Genomic DNA, 15974 nt, shown 5'->3' on the forward strand with positions numbered 1-15974 from the left:
ACATTTTTAATAGCCTTTATGAGAACTCCAATATATCAGAACACAGAACAAAGTAAGATGTAAAAGTATAGGGCATGCATGTAATTACTTCACTATTTAGCTGGAATATTTAAATCAGAGAAGTCTTTTATTTATTACAATCTATTTCTTTACATGATAGCTCTCTTCTTCACACAATCAGAATGCTTGATCCATGTTATTCATATGAAACAAAAAATATCATGCTTCAAATTTCATACATTTTTAGTTAACCATTTGAATTGACAGTATCTCTAGCAAGATATACCTAACAAAAAGAATGTTTAATGTACTAAGTATATAAACCTATTCTGAATCTCACATTAAGAGCAAAAAAACTAAATGATAATTTGGATGTTCAGAAGATGTCCAACAAGACTGACACTCTTTAAACTTTGTTTAAACATTATTCTTTGAGAATTTGAAACTTGCATAATCTATATTATGATCAAATCTGTCTTGAAACTTTTTACTGCCTTCATTATTTGCACATCAGCCATTCTCTGATCTACCTAGAAAAAAATCTACTTACTGCCAGTTTTAAACACATAGAGTCCTACAATAATGAAGTTGGTAAAGGCATGCTTTAAAAGGCATATAATCTTGAGCATGGTCTGGACTTAGACCACCAACACTTATATAGATGTGCAGCTCAGGATCCATGCAAGTCCCCAAACAACTGGGTCTGGGGCTGTCCCTGACTCTTGCTGCCTGTGAACCCTGTTCCCATAACTCAGCTGCCTTGTCTGGCCTCAGTGGGAGAGGATGTACCTAGTCCTGTAGTGACTTAAAGTGCTAGGGTGAGGTGACACCCAAGGGTGGTCTTGTCCTTCTCAGAGGAGAAGGGAAAGAGGGGATAGGAGAACAGCTTGGGGGGGGGGCATGCACTGGGACTGATACTGGGATGTAAAATGAATGAATGAATAAATGAAGTATACAAATCTTAATTTTGACATTTAAGGAGGTAAAGCATAAGTTGTAGAACATAGACACTCCTCTGAACAAAGAAAATAGCAGCCATAATTTCTAACTTTTTGCTGAGGGGGATAATGAAAAAGGAGCAGAGAATAAAGCTGTTTCTTATTTGGAAATTAAAAATGAGAAATACTTCCTGAGAGACAAACTTTGAACACTTAAGGAGAAAAATGCTAAATGCTACTTTTCCAAAATAAGAAAAGGACTACATAGAAGAATGAGCTATACATTTTTAGAAGATCAAATTTAGATAACAATTCTCTTTGATTTTTAATTAAGAAAAAAACAGAATTTGTGCATTCTTGCATCAAAGCACATAAGTTTTCAATGAAATAGCAATTAATTGAAAGACAATTATGTTTTTCATTTTCATTATTCTTTTACTTTACCCTGAGGAACAGTGCATATGAAAAAGCAATGCACAGCTCCACCCTGCTGAGTCTAGGTTTCTCCATCCTCCACTTTTCCTTTTGGGTAGAAGGAATTACTCCAAACCCTAGAGAGCCTGTAATATTAGGCTCAAATCATGTGGAAGTTTGCTTCCTGCTCTCTGAGATGGTCTACAATGTTACAATTAATTAAAGAATCATATTGGAAGACAACAACTTCACACAAATGAAGGCTATTATTATAATCAATAATATATCAGTATATAGTAAAATAAAGAAATTGTTGGTTTAGGAATTATTTAAGTTCAAATTTCATTTACATAGTTTATGTTTAAAGTACTTAAGGACTGTTAAAGCAAAGTACAAAGGTTCACAATAGAACTATTTGCTAAAATATTCTCATAATTTTACAAAAAATACTGATGAAAAAAATCTTTACTTTTGTTATTTTGTGTGTAGATTTTGCCTGCATGTATGCATGTGTATAATGTGTATGCCATGCATAGTGCCCTCAGCAGACAGAAGAGGTTGTTAGATTCCTAGGAAAGGAGTTTCAGGTGGTTGTGAGCTGATATGTAGGTGCTGGGAAAAAAATCCAGGTCCTCTGGAAGAGGAGCCTGTGCTTTGACCAGTGAGCCATTTCTCCAGCCCCTTGGACAATATTTTTTAGGAGAATCTAATTTCTCTTAATGTATCCAATAACAAATGCTATGTCACCATTTGAGAAAAAAATATGCATTCATTTTTAAAAAGTAAGGGTCATTTCAGTTTTGATCCTAAAACACTGGAATATTCTGTGTTTGTTCTTTCCTGTATTAAATATTTGTAATGACTGGTAATGAACTCATGTAACATTCTGGAGACGTGAGGAGGATAATATATGAAAAATAAACAGTACTTTATATGGAATTGCTAAAATTCTACCAGTATGGAAATAATGTAAAGAATACTTTATGTAGAAGATATAGGAATGTGAGACACAAGCTGAAAAAGAAAACAGTGAGATCAAATAAACTGTTAAAAGATAATCTACAATAAGCCCTGTTTTCACTTGTGTGATTGTCACCTCCAATTTGTTAAGCACACTAACATATGTGCAACTCTTCTCTTTATAAACAAGATACTCTACATTGGCTGTGTTGTAAGAAAATTTGATTATGACATCAAAGATGGCTTGGAAAGAACATAGTGTCATACAGGAGACAGGAAAAGAAAATGTGGATAAATAAGGAAAAGGAACAAAACTCTCTAACCTTGCTAAGTCAAATTAAAACTTCATTATTTCTGATCATAAAAGTGTTCAGTTTTACAAAAAGAGAATTATTGCTATTATACAAATCAAGTCCCATTCATAGTTCACTGTACTTCTCTAAAAACAGCAGCTATATTTTTATTATTTGCCAAAGCTTTAAATGCTATGGAAAAGCAATTGTTGATAAAACTGAAAAACATTTCAATTATATTTAAGAAATACTCAAAAACAATATAAATTTTTTAATTAATGAAATATTATTAGCTTAGTATCCTTTTATGTCTTTTGAAATTAGTTAACAATAAGGTCCTTAAATTATGAAACATTTAAGTCAATAAAATTTCTGTTGAAAAAAAGATTATAATAATAATAACGCAAGTGACTGGGGAAATGTTTTTATTGGAGGACATGGGTTAGAGCTATGCAATAAATGAAACAAATAAATTAGTAAAACAGAAGGAATATCAATGCCCAAAACATATGGAAGCAAAAAAGTTTTATTATACTCTAGCAAATTATGATCTGAAAATATAATAATAAAGAAATTAAAAACATCTTCCCAAAGATTGGACAGCAGAGAGAAAAATAACTTTACCTATTTCTGAGGGTAATAAAAGTAAGTATGACTTCCTGAAAAGACCATTTGCCAGCTTCAAAACCATTCTCAACTTCAAGAAAAATTACTGTGTCAAATATGAAAGTATGTAAATATATGTACATAAAAGTACTTATAACATCTAATCTAGTACCATGAATATAAAAATTACTTCAGTATCTAACAACTTAGAAATCTGGTTAAGTCAGTTATGTACATCCATGATTGAATGCATGTAGAAGTAAATTGCAATTTGTAGGAAAATATTTCACACAGGAATATGTACTGTCCAGGTCATGATGGGATTGCACTTTGATAAAATCAAAAATATATTTAATATACTTAGTTTTCTGAACTTAAATTTAAGGCTAGTTTAACTTAAAACATGCTGAGAACTTTTATATAAGCTTATACCTGAATAACACCATTTAACTTTAACCAAAATCCTAATTTTAAATTTTTAATACTCACTATCACCACAAACAAACAAAAACAAACAAACACCACAAAAACCAGAATCAGAGCCACTACTACAGAGCTGGGGATGTAGCTCAATATAAAAGAAAAAATGGTACTGAAGGATAGTAGCATTCTCAATGACACATTCCAATCTCACCTGATATCTTAAGCAAAAAATATCAGTTTACAGAGTAAAGTCAACATTGTATCTTGGGATATCTCTATTCTACCTATACCCGTTTGTACAGCAAATTTCTTTTTCTCTTGCAATAATCATATATTTTCTCTAAGGCTTTTCTTTACTCGATCACTATTCTCTGCAGAATTTAAGTTACTTTCATATTTGTCCTACATTTCTATTTTTGTCATTTTTTACAGGACTATGCCCCAGCCTATTTCTCTTCCACTGGAAGATAAATTTCCTGAAGGCAGATAATATGCCTTGGCTACCTTATCATATGTAGATCTATATAATATCATATATAGATCTGCATCACAAAAAACATTTACCAAAATTACCCATTACTGCCTACTTGACAGATGAAGCAGCAAGGAACTGGTATGTATTACTCTAGTGTAATGGGATGTGCTAATCACAAAAGCATTCAATTACAAGAATAACATAGATAAAAGCCCTTTTCTATTCCCAACTTCCTCTGTATACCTTACCTACTTATTTAATCCTTTTGTGTAATGATGGAAGTAACATGTAGTGGGGTAAATTTTAATTATGTTTAAATTTGATTCCACCAGTAAGCTTGTATTAAACTCAAGGCCAGTTAATCTCAGCAATGATTACTTAGAGACATTTCTCTGAAAGAATATACCTACATAATCATAGTATTAAATTTAGAAAAACTATTATAAATGCTGAACATTATAATAACTGAACAGAAATCTATGAAAGCCTCCATGGAGTCAATATTTTATTTATTTCATAGATCTTACTTGAGAACATCAAAGTATCAGTTTGCCTTTAAAATGTAAACAGAACCATGTAAAATATATTTTAATCCTTATTATGTTCAACCTTGCATTCTAAGCACTTATTCTATACTGAGCTATATCCCCAGAACTTATGTATACATTTCAACTCAATAATAATTACAAAGGTAATTTTTAAAATAACTATCTCATATACCCACTCAATGTTTTTAATAACACAGCTCCAGCATTCGAAATATGACTTCTGGCTTTCCCCATATTCTTAGTGTGAACTGGGACATAATATTCATGGTAAACAGGAAGACCAATAGTCCCAACTAACCCGGACCCCCAAGATCTCTCAGACACTGAGCCACCAACCAGGCAGCATACACCAGCTGATACACAGCAGAGAAATGCCTGATCTGGCCTCAGTGAGAGAAGACACATCTGACCCTCAAGAGACTTGAGGACCCCGGGAATGGGGAAGCCTGGTGAGGCAGGGTGGGGTGGCATGGAGGGTGTGGGGACATCCTCTTGAATACTGGGGTGGGGATGAATGGGATGAGGAACTGTTGCATGGTAGACCAGGAGCAGGATAAAGACTAGACTGTAAAAAAAGAAGATTAAAGGTAAGTTTTTAAAAGAGATTCCTGGAGAACTCTCTAAAATTCTAATTATCCTAATTTGAATCTTCCTTTTTCTCTACTACCTACACTAAAGAATTGTATTACCAGTCTGCCATTCCAATTTGACATCAAGTTCTAATACCATCACTATTAAACACAATATCATTAAATCAGATCTAAAATAACAGAACATGTAATTGAGTATTAGCTTACCAATTTTTCCTGGTGGCTGCAATACATCTCCTGTGAGGCGACACCATCCAACTGGAAAGATATCTCGGGAGTCATAGCTGCACCAATAATCAAATTTTCCACTCCATCCATCAAAATTAATATGAATTTCATCTCCATAGACAGCTCCAATTGTGGCAGGACAGATCATAAATGGATTTTTTCTATCGATAGCTTCAATCTTCATCCCAACTACAAAATTATTTTGGGGTGGACGTGGTGGTTCCTAAAAATACATACAAGTGATCAACAAGACATTTGTTTTTCCACACAGGGCTTTTCTGTACAGCCCTGGCCATCGTGGAACTCACTCTGAACACATGACTGGCCTCAAAATCAGAGATTCACCTTCCTCTCCCTCTACAGTGCTCAGATTAATAGACTGGCAAAGAACTGTTTATTTATTTATTTGGCCATTTTTAGGCCAGGCGTCATGGCACACACCTTTAATTCAATTTTAAAGCAATGCCTTGAGTTTGAGGCTAGCCTGGTCTACAGAGTGAGTGCAAAGATTTATTTTTAAAACATAACCAAGATTGACAACTCTCAGCCAAGTTAACCAAAAGATAGAAGGTACAGAGGATTCATTAGAGAATATTTTGAAAACATATATCCCAATAAATTTGAAAACATGTATGAAAGAATAAGTTTCTAGATCTGATACGCACTACCAGAAAAATAGTAAAATTCACCATCAACATAGAAAAATAAGTACTTTTAAAGCATAACTACAATAATAAGCATGCTGAATACAATCAGAAAAATACCCATTTATGACAGCCTAAAAATGTCAGTCATAAACATAGTAAATGACGTAAAGACTAAAAAAAAAAAAACAAACAAAACCAAAAACAATAAAAAACAAAACAAACACCACACACACACTAAGGTAACTTGTCCTGACTAGTTTTATGTCAACTTGACACAAGCTAGAGTCCTCTGAGAGGAGAAAACTTCAGTTGAGAAAATGCCTCTATAAGATTGTCCTGACTTCTTAATTAGTGGCTGATATGGGGAATTCATTTTACTAAGGGATTGATGTGTGATAGCTCAGCTGATTGTGGGCTATGCTGTTCCTGAGGTGTAATGGGGTCTTAAATGGGTAACTAGTTAAAATAAGGACAGAGCATAATTCTAATATAACATTACTGTCCTTAAGCACAGGAAAGTAGGACAAGACACAAATAACACGTATACAGGCTACATGAAAGCACAAGAACACAGTACCTACAGGCCAAAGAGAGTCATCAGAAGGAAGTCAAGACCACAACTTTATGTCAGACTATTAATCTCTAGAATTGATGGTTAAATAAACCTAGCCATCAACAGTGAAATTTTAAAACACTGAAGAAAAAATCTGAGGATGATACGAGTAATGGACATGCATTCCTATGTGCACTCTTATGCACATGGAATGGTAGGACTGATATCACAAAAATGGTTATCCTACCAAAAACAATCTGCATATTCAATACAATATCTACCAATACTCTGACATGATTGTTTTTACAGAAACTGAAAAAACAATCCTAAAATCGGTATGAAAGTCCAAAGACCCTGGAAGGCTAAAGAATCCTTAACAATTAAAGAACAACAAACCACTGCTGGATGTGTCTCTAGTCCTGATTTCAATTATACAATAGAGCCACAGCAGTAAAACCAGCATGGTACTGGGACAAAAACAGACACAGTGATCACTGAAAGAGCACTGAGGACCTAGGTTATAATTAAATGTACTTTCCGCTACATGATGTATTTCTGATGATGATGCCATACACTAGAGGTGTATGTATAGCTATTTAAACCAATTGTATTGAGAAATCTGGCTATCTACATGTAGAAGAATGAAATTTGATCATTCTCTTTCATCTTGCACACAAATCAATGCCAAATGAATAAAAAAAAAAAAAACCTTCAATGTTATAGCCAAAGCTCTGAAACTTCTAGAAGAGTGGAAATACATTTCAGTATATAGGCTGAGGAAAAAGAACTTTCTGAATAGGGCTCCAGTCATCCAGGAATAAAGACAACAATCAACAATTTTGACTTCATGAAATTAAAAGTCCTCTGTACTACAAAGGAAATTATCAATCAACTGCTCAATGTGTAGAGAATAAATGTTCTCAGAGAGCTCAGCCACAAATGTGATAACCATATCACATACCCCTACTACCAGAAGGCTCAGAAACCATTTTAGAAGAGGGAGGTAGAAAGTTTCTAAGAGTCAAAGGTCAGAGAGAACCAGAACAAAACAGTATCTTTCTGGATGTGATGGGGCTGTTAAGACTAACAAACTCACATCAACTGTAGTTGGTATTCTGAAGCACATGGTGTCTCTTCGACCCTAAATTTCTGTTGAAATACAACCAACATGAATGCATTTGAAAACAAAGCTTTAATCTAGTTTGACTGGTGTGGTTTAATGAGTAAGATACCCATGTGCACACATATAGTGGAAGCCATGTAAGAGCACAAGAACCTGGTCAACTATAAACCAAGGTGAGCCTCAAAAGAGACCAGTCTTCAAGGCATCCTCATTTTTATTTTTCCAGTCTCCAAACTCCAAAGTGGAAAAGCTTTTTGATTATGGAAGACATTCCTCTTGGTTACAACAGCCCTAACAAACTCATTCAATAGTTGCCTGTAATTTTAAAAAGACTTATTCCTGTTTGAGAAAAGACAAAACTGGTTAAGCATTCCAACTTAAAACAATAAAATCATGTTTTCTAGAGGACAGAAATGTTTTGTAATGCTTTTCTTACCTTCTTAAAGAACACTGCAGGTGCCAGTTCAGATCCAGTTAGGACACGTAGTAAGAACATGGACCATGAAGAAGAACCCATTCTGCACCCTGTTTTATAAATCATATACCATTAAAAACCTGTGAAACTATGACAATGGAGAATAAATGGGTAACATGCACCAATCCTTTTCAGAGAATGACTTTCTAAGGACTTGAGTAAAAGAGGTAAATCTTCTTGTAGCTAGAGCCACCATTCTAATGTCTGGCACTAATATCAAAGTGGAACCAGAAACTTTCATTTTAGAGAAACCATTGGCAACAAGGGTTTGGCAACAAGCATTCTTATATTTGGGGCAGGCCATAATAATACAGGTAATCCACACTATAGCTCAGGAGCCCTTTCATTCTATTTCTAACAACCATGAAAGCATGGACAAGGTTGCAAAAGGCCTCAAGCCCCCCTTTCTCAGAGTCTCTCACTTCTGGCCTTCCAGAAAGACCATGTCTTTTGAGCTTTACAAATTTACATATATAAAATGCATCTGATTCTAAGTTTTAAAAGGAGAACAACTATGCACACATTCTAGTTAACACTATCCATGCTTAAGTATTTAAGGAAACTATATTAATATAAATGACTTCTCTGAGATACACAAGATCAGTGAACAGATAAAAAACCAAGTATGGTAAAATGAGGTAGGGAGTTTATGGATACTCACTATAAAATTCTTTTACATTTGTGCATGTCTGAAACTTCTCATAAAATATTAGTAAAACAGACTTAGCTTCCTGTAACAACTTTTACATATACTAAACATAATCTTGAAATTTATAAGAGAATTTACCAAAAGAGGCTTGTTTAAAAATTTTACCAACTTATAACAGCATTAGGCATACTGTTTTCTGAAGCAATCATTTTCACTCAAAACCTGTCTGTCCCAAAGTCAGAACTGGAAAAGGGTTATATGCACTCTAAATGAATGCATTCACTAAAGTAGGGAAGCATGTGAGTCACTGTCAACAGAGCTATCAACAGGACAGCATATACAAAATGTTGAGAGAGACAAATCATCCTCAAATATTCTTTACAGAAACTCCCCCAAAATATAACTAGAAAACAAATGATAGTAGAAATGGATAGCATGTTTGTGACTCAATATTTATTGTCAAACCGGACCATCTGAGTTTATAGTTCTAGTTATGCTATCTAGAACCCACATGGTACAAGCAAAATGACCAATATGCCCATGATGTACTCTGATCTTCACATGTTCTATGATATGTGGGCACACACACAATCAATAAATGTGAGAGAAATAAAAATGCAAAATATAAAAAATATGTAGTGGCATGTAACTATAATCTCAAAACTTGGGAAACTGAGGCAGGAGGATCAACAATTCAAGCCAACCTGAACTACAGCACTGAGATGCAAACAAAGAACAAGACAGGAAAAACAAACATACCACTGACCAATTTAAAACCAAGGATGTATGCTTCCATTAACCAATGAAGTGCTTTGCCACTAAGCTTCCCTGCATCTCCTTTAAAATTACTTTCAAAAAATTGTTTTTGGTAATAACAATTTAATATAGTACACTTTGTGAATGCTAAGTATGTGTTATTATCACGCTGCACCCTAGTGCTTAAACTACATCAGTTTTAATTAACAACATTTGAAAAGATATTAGAAAAGTACTTATTCACAGTAGTCTGTATTATTTGTTCTTGGGAAATATTTCACTAATAGGAAAAAATGTTCTGGGTTTTACATCAATTATTTTAGCATTGTAAAAAACATAAAAACCAGTATAAAAAATCCATTGAGAGTGCAAATTGACCAAATAAATGCGTCACTTACTTTCTGCAAATCATTGAAATACTCCTCAATCATAAAATTTTTCCCAAAATATGTTATAACTGGTTTACTTTTAAAAACATAGCCCAAACTGAGCACTACATGTGCTTAAATTTAACCCTTACTAAAATTTCCCTTTTCTCATCCTTTTCAAAGCCTAACTGGTGTCTAATGGTTAGGACTCTCAATGAGTGAAAAATACTGGTTCTTGTACTCCTCTCATAACGTAGAATCTCACATTCTTCCTACCCTCCTCCTCTACCCAAAAGTGTTGAATGCCTCAATGGACAGTACCAGGCATACAACTCATAAAAATACAGGCTTCTTCTCTAGAAGAGTCTCTGAATTTACATGCATAAGAAAGCTTCTTTTGGTATTTTAAAATTGAAGATTAATATAACATCTGTTAAAAATGAGACCTTTCAGCATACTTGTGCAGTATGTATAAAAGTGAGATGGTGCTGAGTTCCTCTCCAATCATGTATCTTCTACAGGACCTCCCTGACCATCTACTTACAAGAAGGCCTGAGGGATTTTTTAAAGGACACTTAAAACCACCTCTAATAAATAGCTTACTAGTAAGACTATGTTATTTTAAGAACTGTTTATCCTTACCCAGTGGAGGCTGAAGCAAATCTCCTCCTTGTTCACATGTCCCAACAGGCTGTATGTCTGATGAATCCACAAGTCTCCAAAAATCATTCTTATTGTCACAACCATCCAGCCGTAGACGCAATCTGGCTCCAGTAATGCCAATGACCGAAGCAACACACACTGAATCAATATTGCGAGGGTCACGGGCTTCCAACTTCATACCAATTTGGAATTCATTAGTTGGTGGTATCTTAGACTATAAATAAATAACATAGTGTTAAATGCATAAAGTATAAGAAAAATATATGGCAAACTGTGATACCAGAATAGCTAGGTGACATTTTTAGGTACAGTCATAGTACAAGTTGAATGAGGTCAGGTTTTCAAGGCTCAAGGCCAAATCTCCCTTTTGACTGAAATGCAGCATAAAAACATTGGACATCACTACCCTCACTTACAGGCACATCCACAAAACCCAGTTATTGCTTATAAGATGCATCCTGAAAGATTTTTTTAAATAAGAACCTCATGACGCAATTCCTCTTGAAAGGAGCAAACTAGAAGTCCTATCAAAGCCTATGATAATGTTAAACTCCTCTGCACATTGCAAACATCCCTACATACTTTTGACCATGATCCCACAGGTGCCTCTATCTACCTTGCACTCTAGATATTCTGTGCCATCTCTTGATGCTCATCTTATTTTGGCTGTTTTCTTTCTTCGCATCCTAACAGTCTTAAATAGCATCTGTTCCATGAGCCTTGTCAGTACAGGGTTATACTTCTTATAATTACTCGCCATTTCTGTCTTTCCCTCTAAATGGGCAATTTAAAAATTACTGCAAAGAGATCATCTGGTAATCAGTGGCACAAACATAATCCCAATTTCCCTTCATACTATCAGAGCCATATACCCACACAGACAGACACCCTTCTACAAGCTAATCATGTATGTTACTGTATAAATTATCAAAAGAATTTTGGCATACCTGTCTGAAACATTCTGAAGGAGCACTTACAGACCCAGTCTCTTTCAAATACTTGTCCCAGTCAAAATGGTCTGGAAAAAAAAACATACAAAATGGGGTGAGTTTGAAGTATGTAGTTTTTATCCTGAATAAAGTAAGATTTAGTCCACACCTAGACAAGTAGGGGTATGAGAGGCTTTGAAGGAAGTAAAGGGAATGAAAAAGTGATGTAATTACATTATAATCCCCAAAAATAAAAAGGGAAAAATATGTCCTATGAACCAGGTTTTAACTCCTCAATTTACATTCAATCATACATTGAAATAAAAGCAACTTCCTGATAATAATGGTCCTGAAAGAAATTATAACTCATATCCTCTGGATGAATTGTGGAGTAAAGCAGAGTGAATTTGAAGGAAGGTGCCTGGGATGTGCAGCAGTAGTAGAGGCCCAGTGTTCAATACTCTATACTGCAAGAAAAAAAATGGGGACACTAGAAACCTGGGACAATTTTCATAGACTAGAATATCTGTGCGTATGTGTTAAATATAAATTTGCTCAACAATTTTGTTTACATTGTCCACTCCCATAAACATAAAGGTGCTTTGTTTTTTTATGGAGATGTAAAGGTATTTTTAAAAACTTCTTAGAACGAGGGTAGTTCTTAATGCACTCTTAAATCTCCATCCATAGTGTGAAGAACACAGTGTTAAGACACAGCAGTATGCAACTGAACAGTGCAGTTACTGAAATAGAGTACTGTAGTGCTGTTACATCGTCTATATATTTTTGCTGTGCTCTTCCATGTAGTCTTCATGGAATACTACAATGCTATCAAAAAACAGTGCATTCTGCCTGGTTTGAACACATTTGCTCAATTCACTGTCCTAGCGAGACTGTCAAGACACTAACAAACTGATTAGAAATACTAAAAATATATATTTATATATGCTTTAATTTTCAGATAACATAAAGTTTTTCTATATTTTTGTTAACGAGTATAAAATACTTTTTACTCCTTCCTCATCTATAAGTGAATCTGGATTACTAGTTCTGATATGCAGTAGTACTTTCTTTATTCTCAGGCTCCAATATGTATGACTTCAATTATTTGCATTCAATTGCAGTCCAAAATATTACAAAGAAAACTTCAGAGATAATTTATAAGTTTTAAAGTGTACAGTTGTTCTAATTGGTAAGATGAAATCTCACACTCACATTCCATCCCACTCAAGAGACATATGCCATGAATGCAACCAGTCTGTTAATCACTTAGTCACAACTTTGTCATCAGACTGCCTGCTAAGTAAGTTATCAACCAGCCAGTGTTCAGATATTTTATCTTCCAACTTAACAATAGCCACAAAGTGCAAGTATAGTGGTGCAGGTAATTCAGATACAGGAGAGAGAAACCATAAATTGCTATTCTTTCTTTAAGTGGAAGGGTAACAACTCTCAACAATGAATGAAACACAGTAAGTTGAAGTTCCTGATATGTATGCTAACAGCTGCCAATCTTGTGCTGTGCCTTATTCACAAATCAAACACTACCACACATGTATATGTAATATACACATTAATATCCAGTTCCAAGCATCTACTGGGACAGAATCTTAGAATATACCCAATATACCCCCAAAGGAAGGATTACCACATCCTTCAAAGGATAGCACAGATATGTGTGTGTGTGTGTGTGTACACACATATACATATATATATACGTATATATGTATATATACATATATATATATATATATATATACGTGTATATATATGCACAAAAATTGTTTGCCAATCAACTTTCTAGAAAATACAAATAAAAATTACTGTCAGTATCAGTAGATTTCTGTAATATAAATAATGATACCATGGCTGACTATAGGATACCAAACCTACATGCTTCCATGAAGCATGAAGTAAGGGGAAGATGTGAACAACTAGCTTCTCAACATCACTATTAGCCACACCTGTATGCAATAAAATAATATATTTTTGCTATGTGTACCTATGCAGTTGCACTACACATGCCAGGCATAAGACTATAGAATCTTTTAAATAAAAAACTTAGCCAATGATCTAAAATTCCAGTTTGATTCTGTTTCCACATGATGTGGAATACTACCACAGAGTTGAAAACATGTTGCTTCAGCAGCTGATATTGAATGGTCTCAAGAATTTGTTAAATAAGTGTGCAAATACATCTAAATGAACTACTGGTAGATCTTTAAATTGCTTAAAATAATTTCCTAAAATTAAAATGATGTTTTCAAGTATTTAAAATACTCTGTGCAATCTAGAATACAACATAATTCAACAAACTACTCAGGTTTTCCTCTATGCTAAACTAAACAATTCAAGTACTCAAAATCCTTTAGCTCTCACAAATCTAAAATATATGCCACTCAAATTATTGTATATATAAGAAAACTGCATGTAGAACTTAAGCATAATGCTAAAATTAACCTAAATCCTTAATATCATCAAATAATGAACAGTATCAATGCTTTTGAAGCTGAGTTCATTTTCTTAAGTGTGAATACTTAAATCTCAGGACTCAAAGTTCTCATATAGGAATGACTGATAAGTCTTTCAGGTTTTCATTAAGAAATTCTTCATGAAATATAAAAATTTTAGAGGAATATATACACTTATTTCTGTTTAAATTTTCTGCAGAAAACACAAACTTACATTAATGAAATAGTCCTATATTAAGAATTTCTAAGACAAAAAAATTGAAATGGCATGGGTCTTATTCTAGGGAAACCAAAATCTATTTATAAATACTATACCAAAGTAATACAGTCAATAAATTAAGCAAAATTAAAAGGCAATATTCAGAATCCAACATGTAATCAGAAGAAAAGTAGTAAGATATATAAAACTTGAACAAAGAATAAGGAAGCAAATGTGTGAAGAGTGAATTATGGGAAATGAAGCACGACAAAGTGTAAACCAGTATGACCTATTAATGAGTCAATAAGAAGCACACTTCTACCTACAGAAATACCAGATGAAACAATTATTCATTTATTCATATTATAGTTAAGAAAGGGGAGGGGGAGAGGGTAGATGTGGGATGGGGAGTTTGTGGAGGGGTAACTAGGAAGGAGGACATCATTTGAGGTGTAAAAGAATGGAGTGATTAATTAAAAAGAAAGAAAAAGAATTGTATTTATTCCATTTGTATTTCTAATTTTCAATAGTTTTAATTTTATTTTTTATTGGGGTGACCTGAAAATATGCTTTTCACATGCTAGTCAAGTTACGGTTAATGCTGAACTTACATCCCTGGTGCAGCAGATAATGATTCTTACCTTGGCTTTGTTAAAGACTACTGTATGACCTATTCAGTTACCTCCATGACTTACAGTCTCCTTATTTATAAAATTAAGGTTGAAAATTCTAAGCACATATCTCTAGTATAAATTTAAAAAAAAAAAAACTTTGTATTTGAAGGTGAGAGAGAAGGCTCATCTGGTAAGAACTCTTACTACTCTTGTAGATAACCTAAGTTTAGTTCCTGGTATCCAGGTTAGGCCTGAAACAACTCTAGGAGACCTGATGCCTTCTTTTGAGTTGCTGATAGAATATGTCTAAAGAGAACCCTTAGAAAGAATTTCTTCTTTCCAATATTTAATAAGAAATCATCTAGGAGGAAAACACTAGAAACAAAGGGTGACACTATTCAATAGGGAAAAGTATACAATTAAGCAAGTAGTTGCTTAATATTATTTTCTTTAAACATTTTTGAAACTTTATTTCAAAAGTTCAATATATGGCAACACACTAGCTACAAATACCTAAAAAAAACCTTACCTTCATTTGCTGTTTGCCCCGTGGTATTTGCTTCTGCTATGTCTTCCTACAAAGAAAAACACATAAGAACTTAGTTTAAGCACTATACATTTCTAAGAGGTTATAATAATAAAAATGATTTTCAGAGTCAGATGACTTTAATAGCTTCCCCCCCCCCTGAATAAAAACAAGGGAGCTGTGAACTAGAAAAAGAGTTAAGAGTACTAATTGGTAATGGAACTTGGGTAAGTATAGGGTTTCCTTTTAGGGGAAAATCAAAACTGAAAGACTAAATCAGAGGAGATGGTAGGTAGGCAGTCACTAATACTCAAATTGAGGCCTATATGAGAGCCCTAAGTAGAAAAATCATGAATGCAGTGAAAAATTCCATGAATCAAGTCCACTAATGAAAATTACTTGTTAGAAGCCAAGTAAGTACTGTAGTATAGACCTATAATCCCAATACTAGGAAGCTGTAGCAGGAGGATCTTGGAAGTTTAAGTGATCATGGATATTGGCTTGGTAACAATTCCAATCCTAGTAA

General features: G+C 33.9%; 1 protein-coding gene across 1 annotated transcript in view; it reads right to left on the reverse strand.

The window, feature by feature from the left end:
• Positions 1-15493, reverse strand: part of LOC117694310 (sex comb on midleg-like protein 2) — a 71435-nt gene extending 55942 nt beyond the window's left edge. The window contains 5 exon segments of the mRNA XM_076918581.1: positions 5455-5698; positions 8235-8323; positions 10689-10923; positions 11657-11727; positions 15452-15493. Coding sequence (XP_076774696.1) covers positions 5455-5698; positions 8235-8323; positions 10689-10887 — 532 coding nt within the window. The 5' untranslated portion in view covers positions 10888-10923; positions 11657-11727; positions 15452-15493.
• Positions 15494-15974: the final 481 nt, after the last annotated feature.

This window comes from Arvicanthis niloticus, chromosome X, assembly GCF_011762505.2.
Source record: "Arvicanthis niloticus isolate mArvNil1 chromosome X, mArvNil1.pat.X, whole genome shotgun sequence".
Classification (NCBI taxonomy): Eukaryota; Metazoa; Chordata; class Mammalia; order Rodentia; family Muridae; genus Arvicanthis; species Arvicanthis niloticus.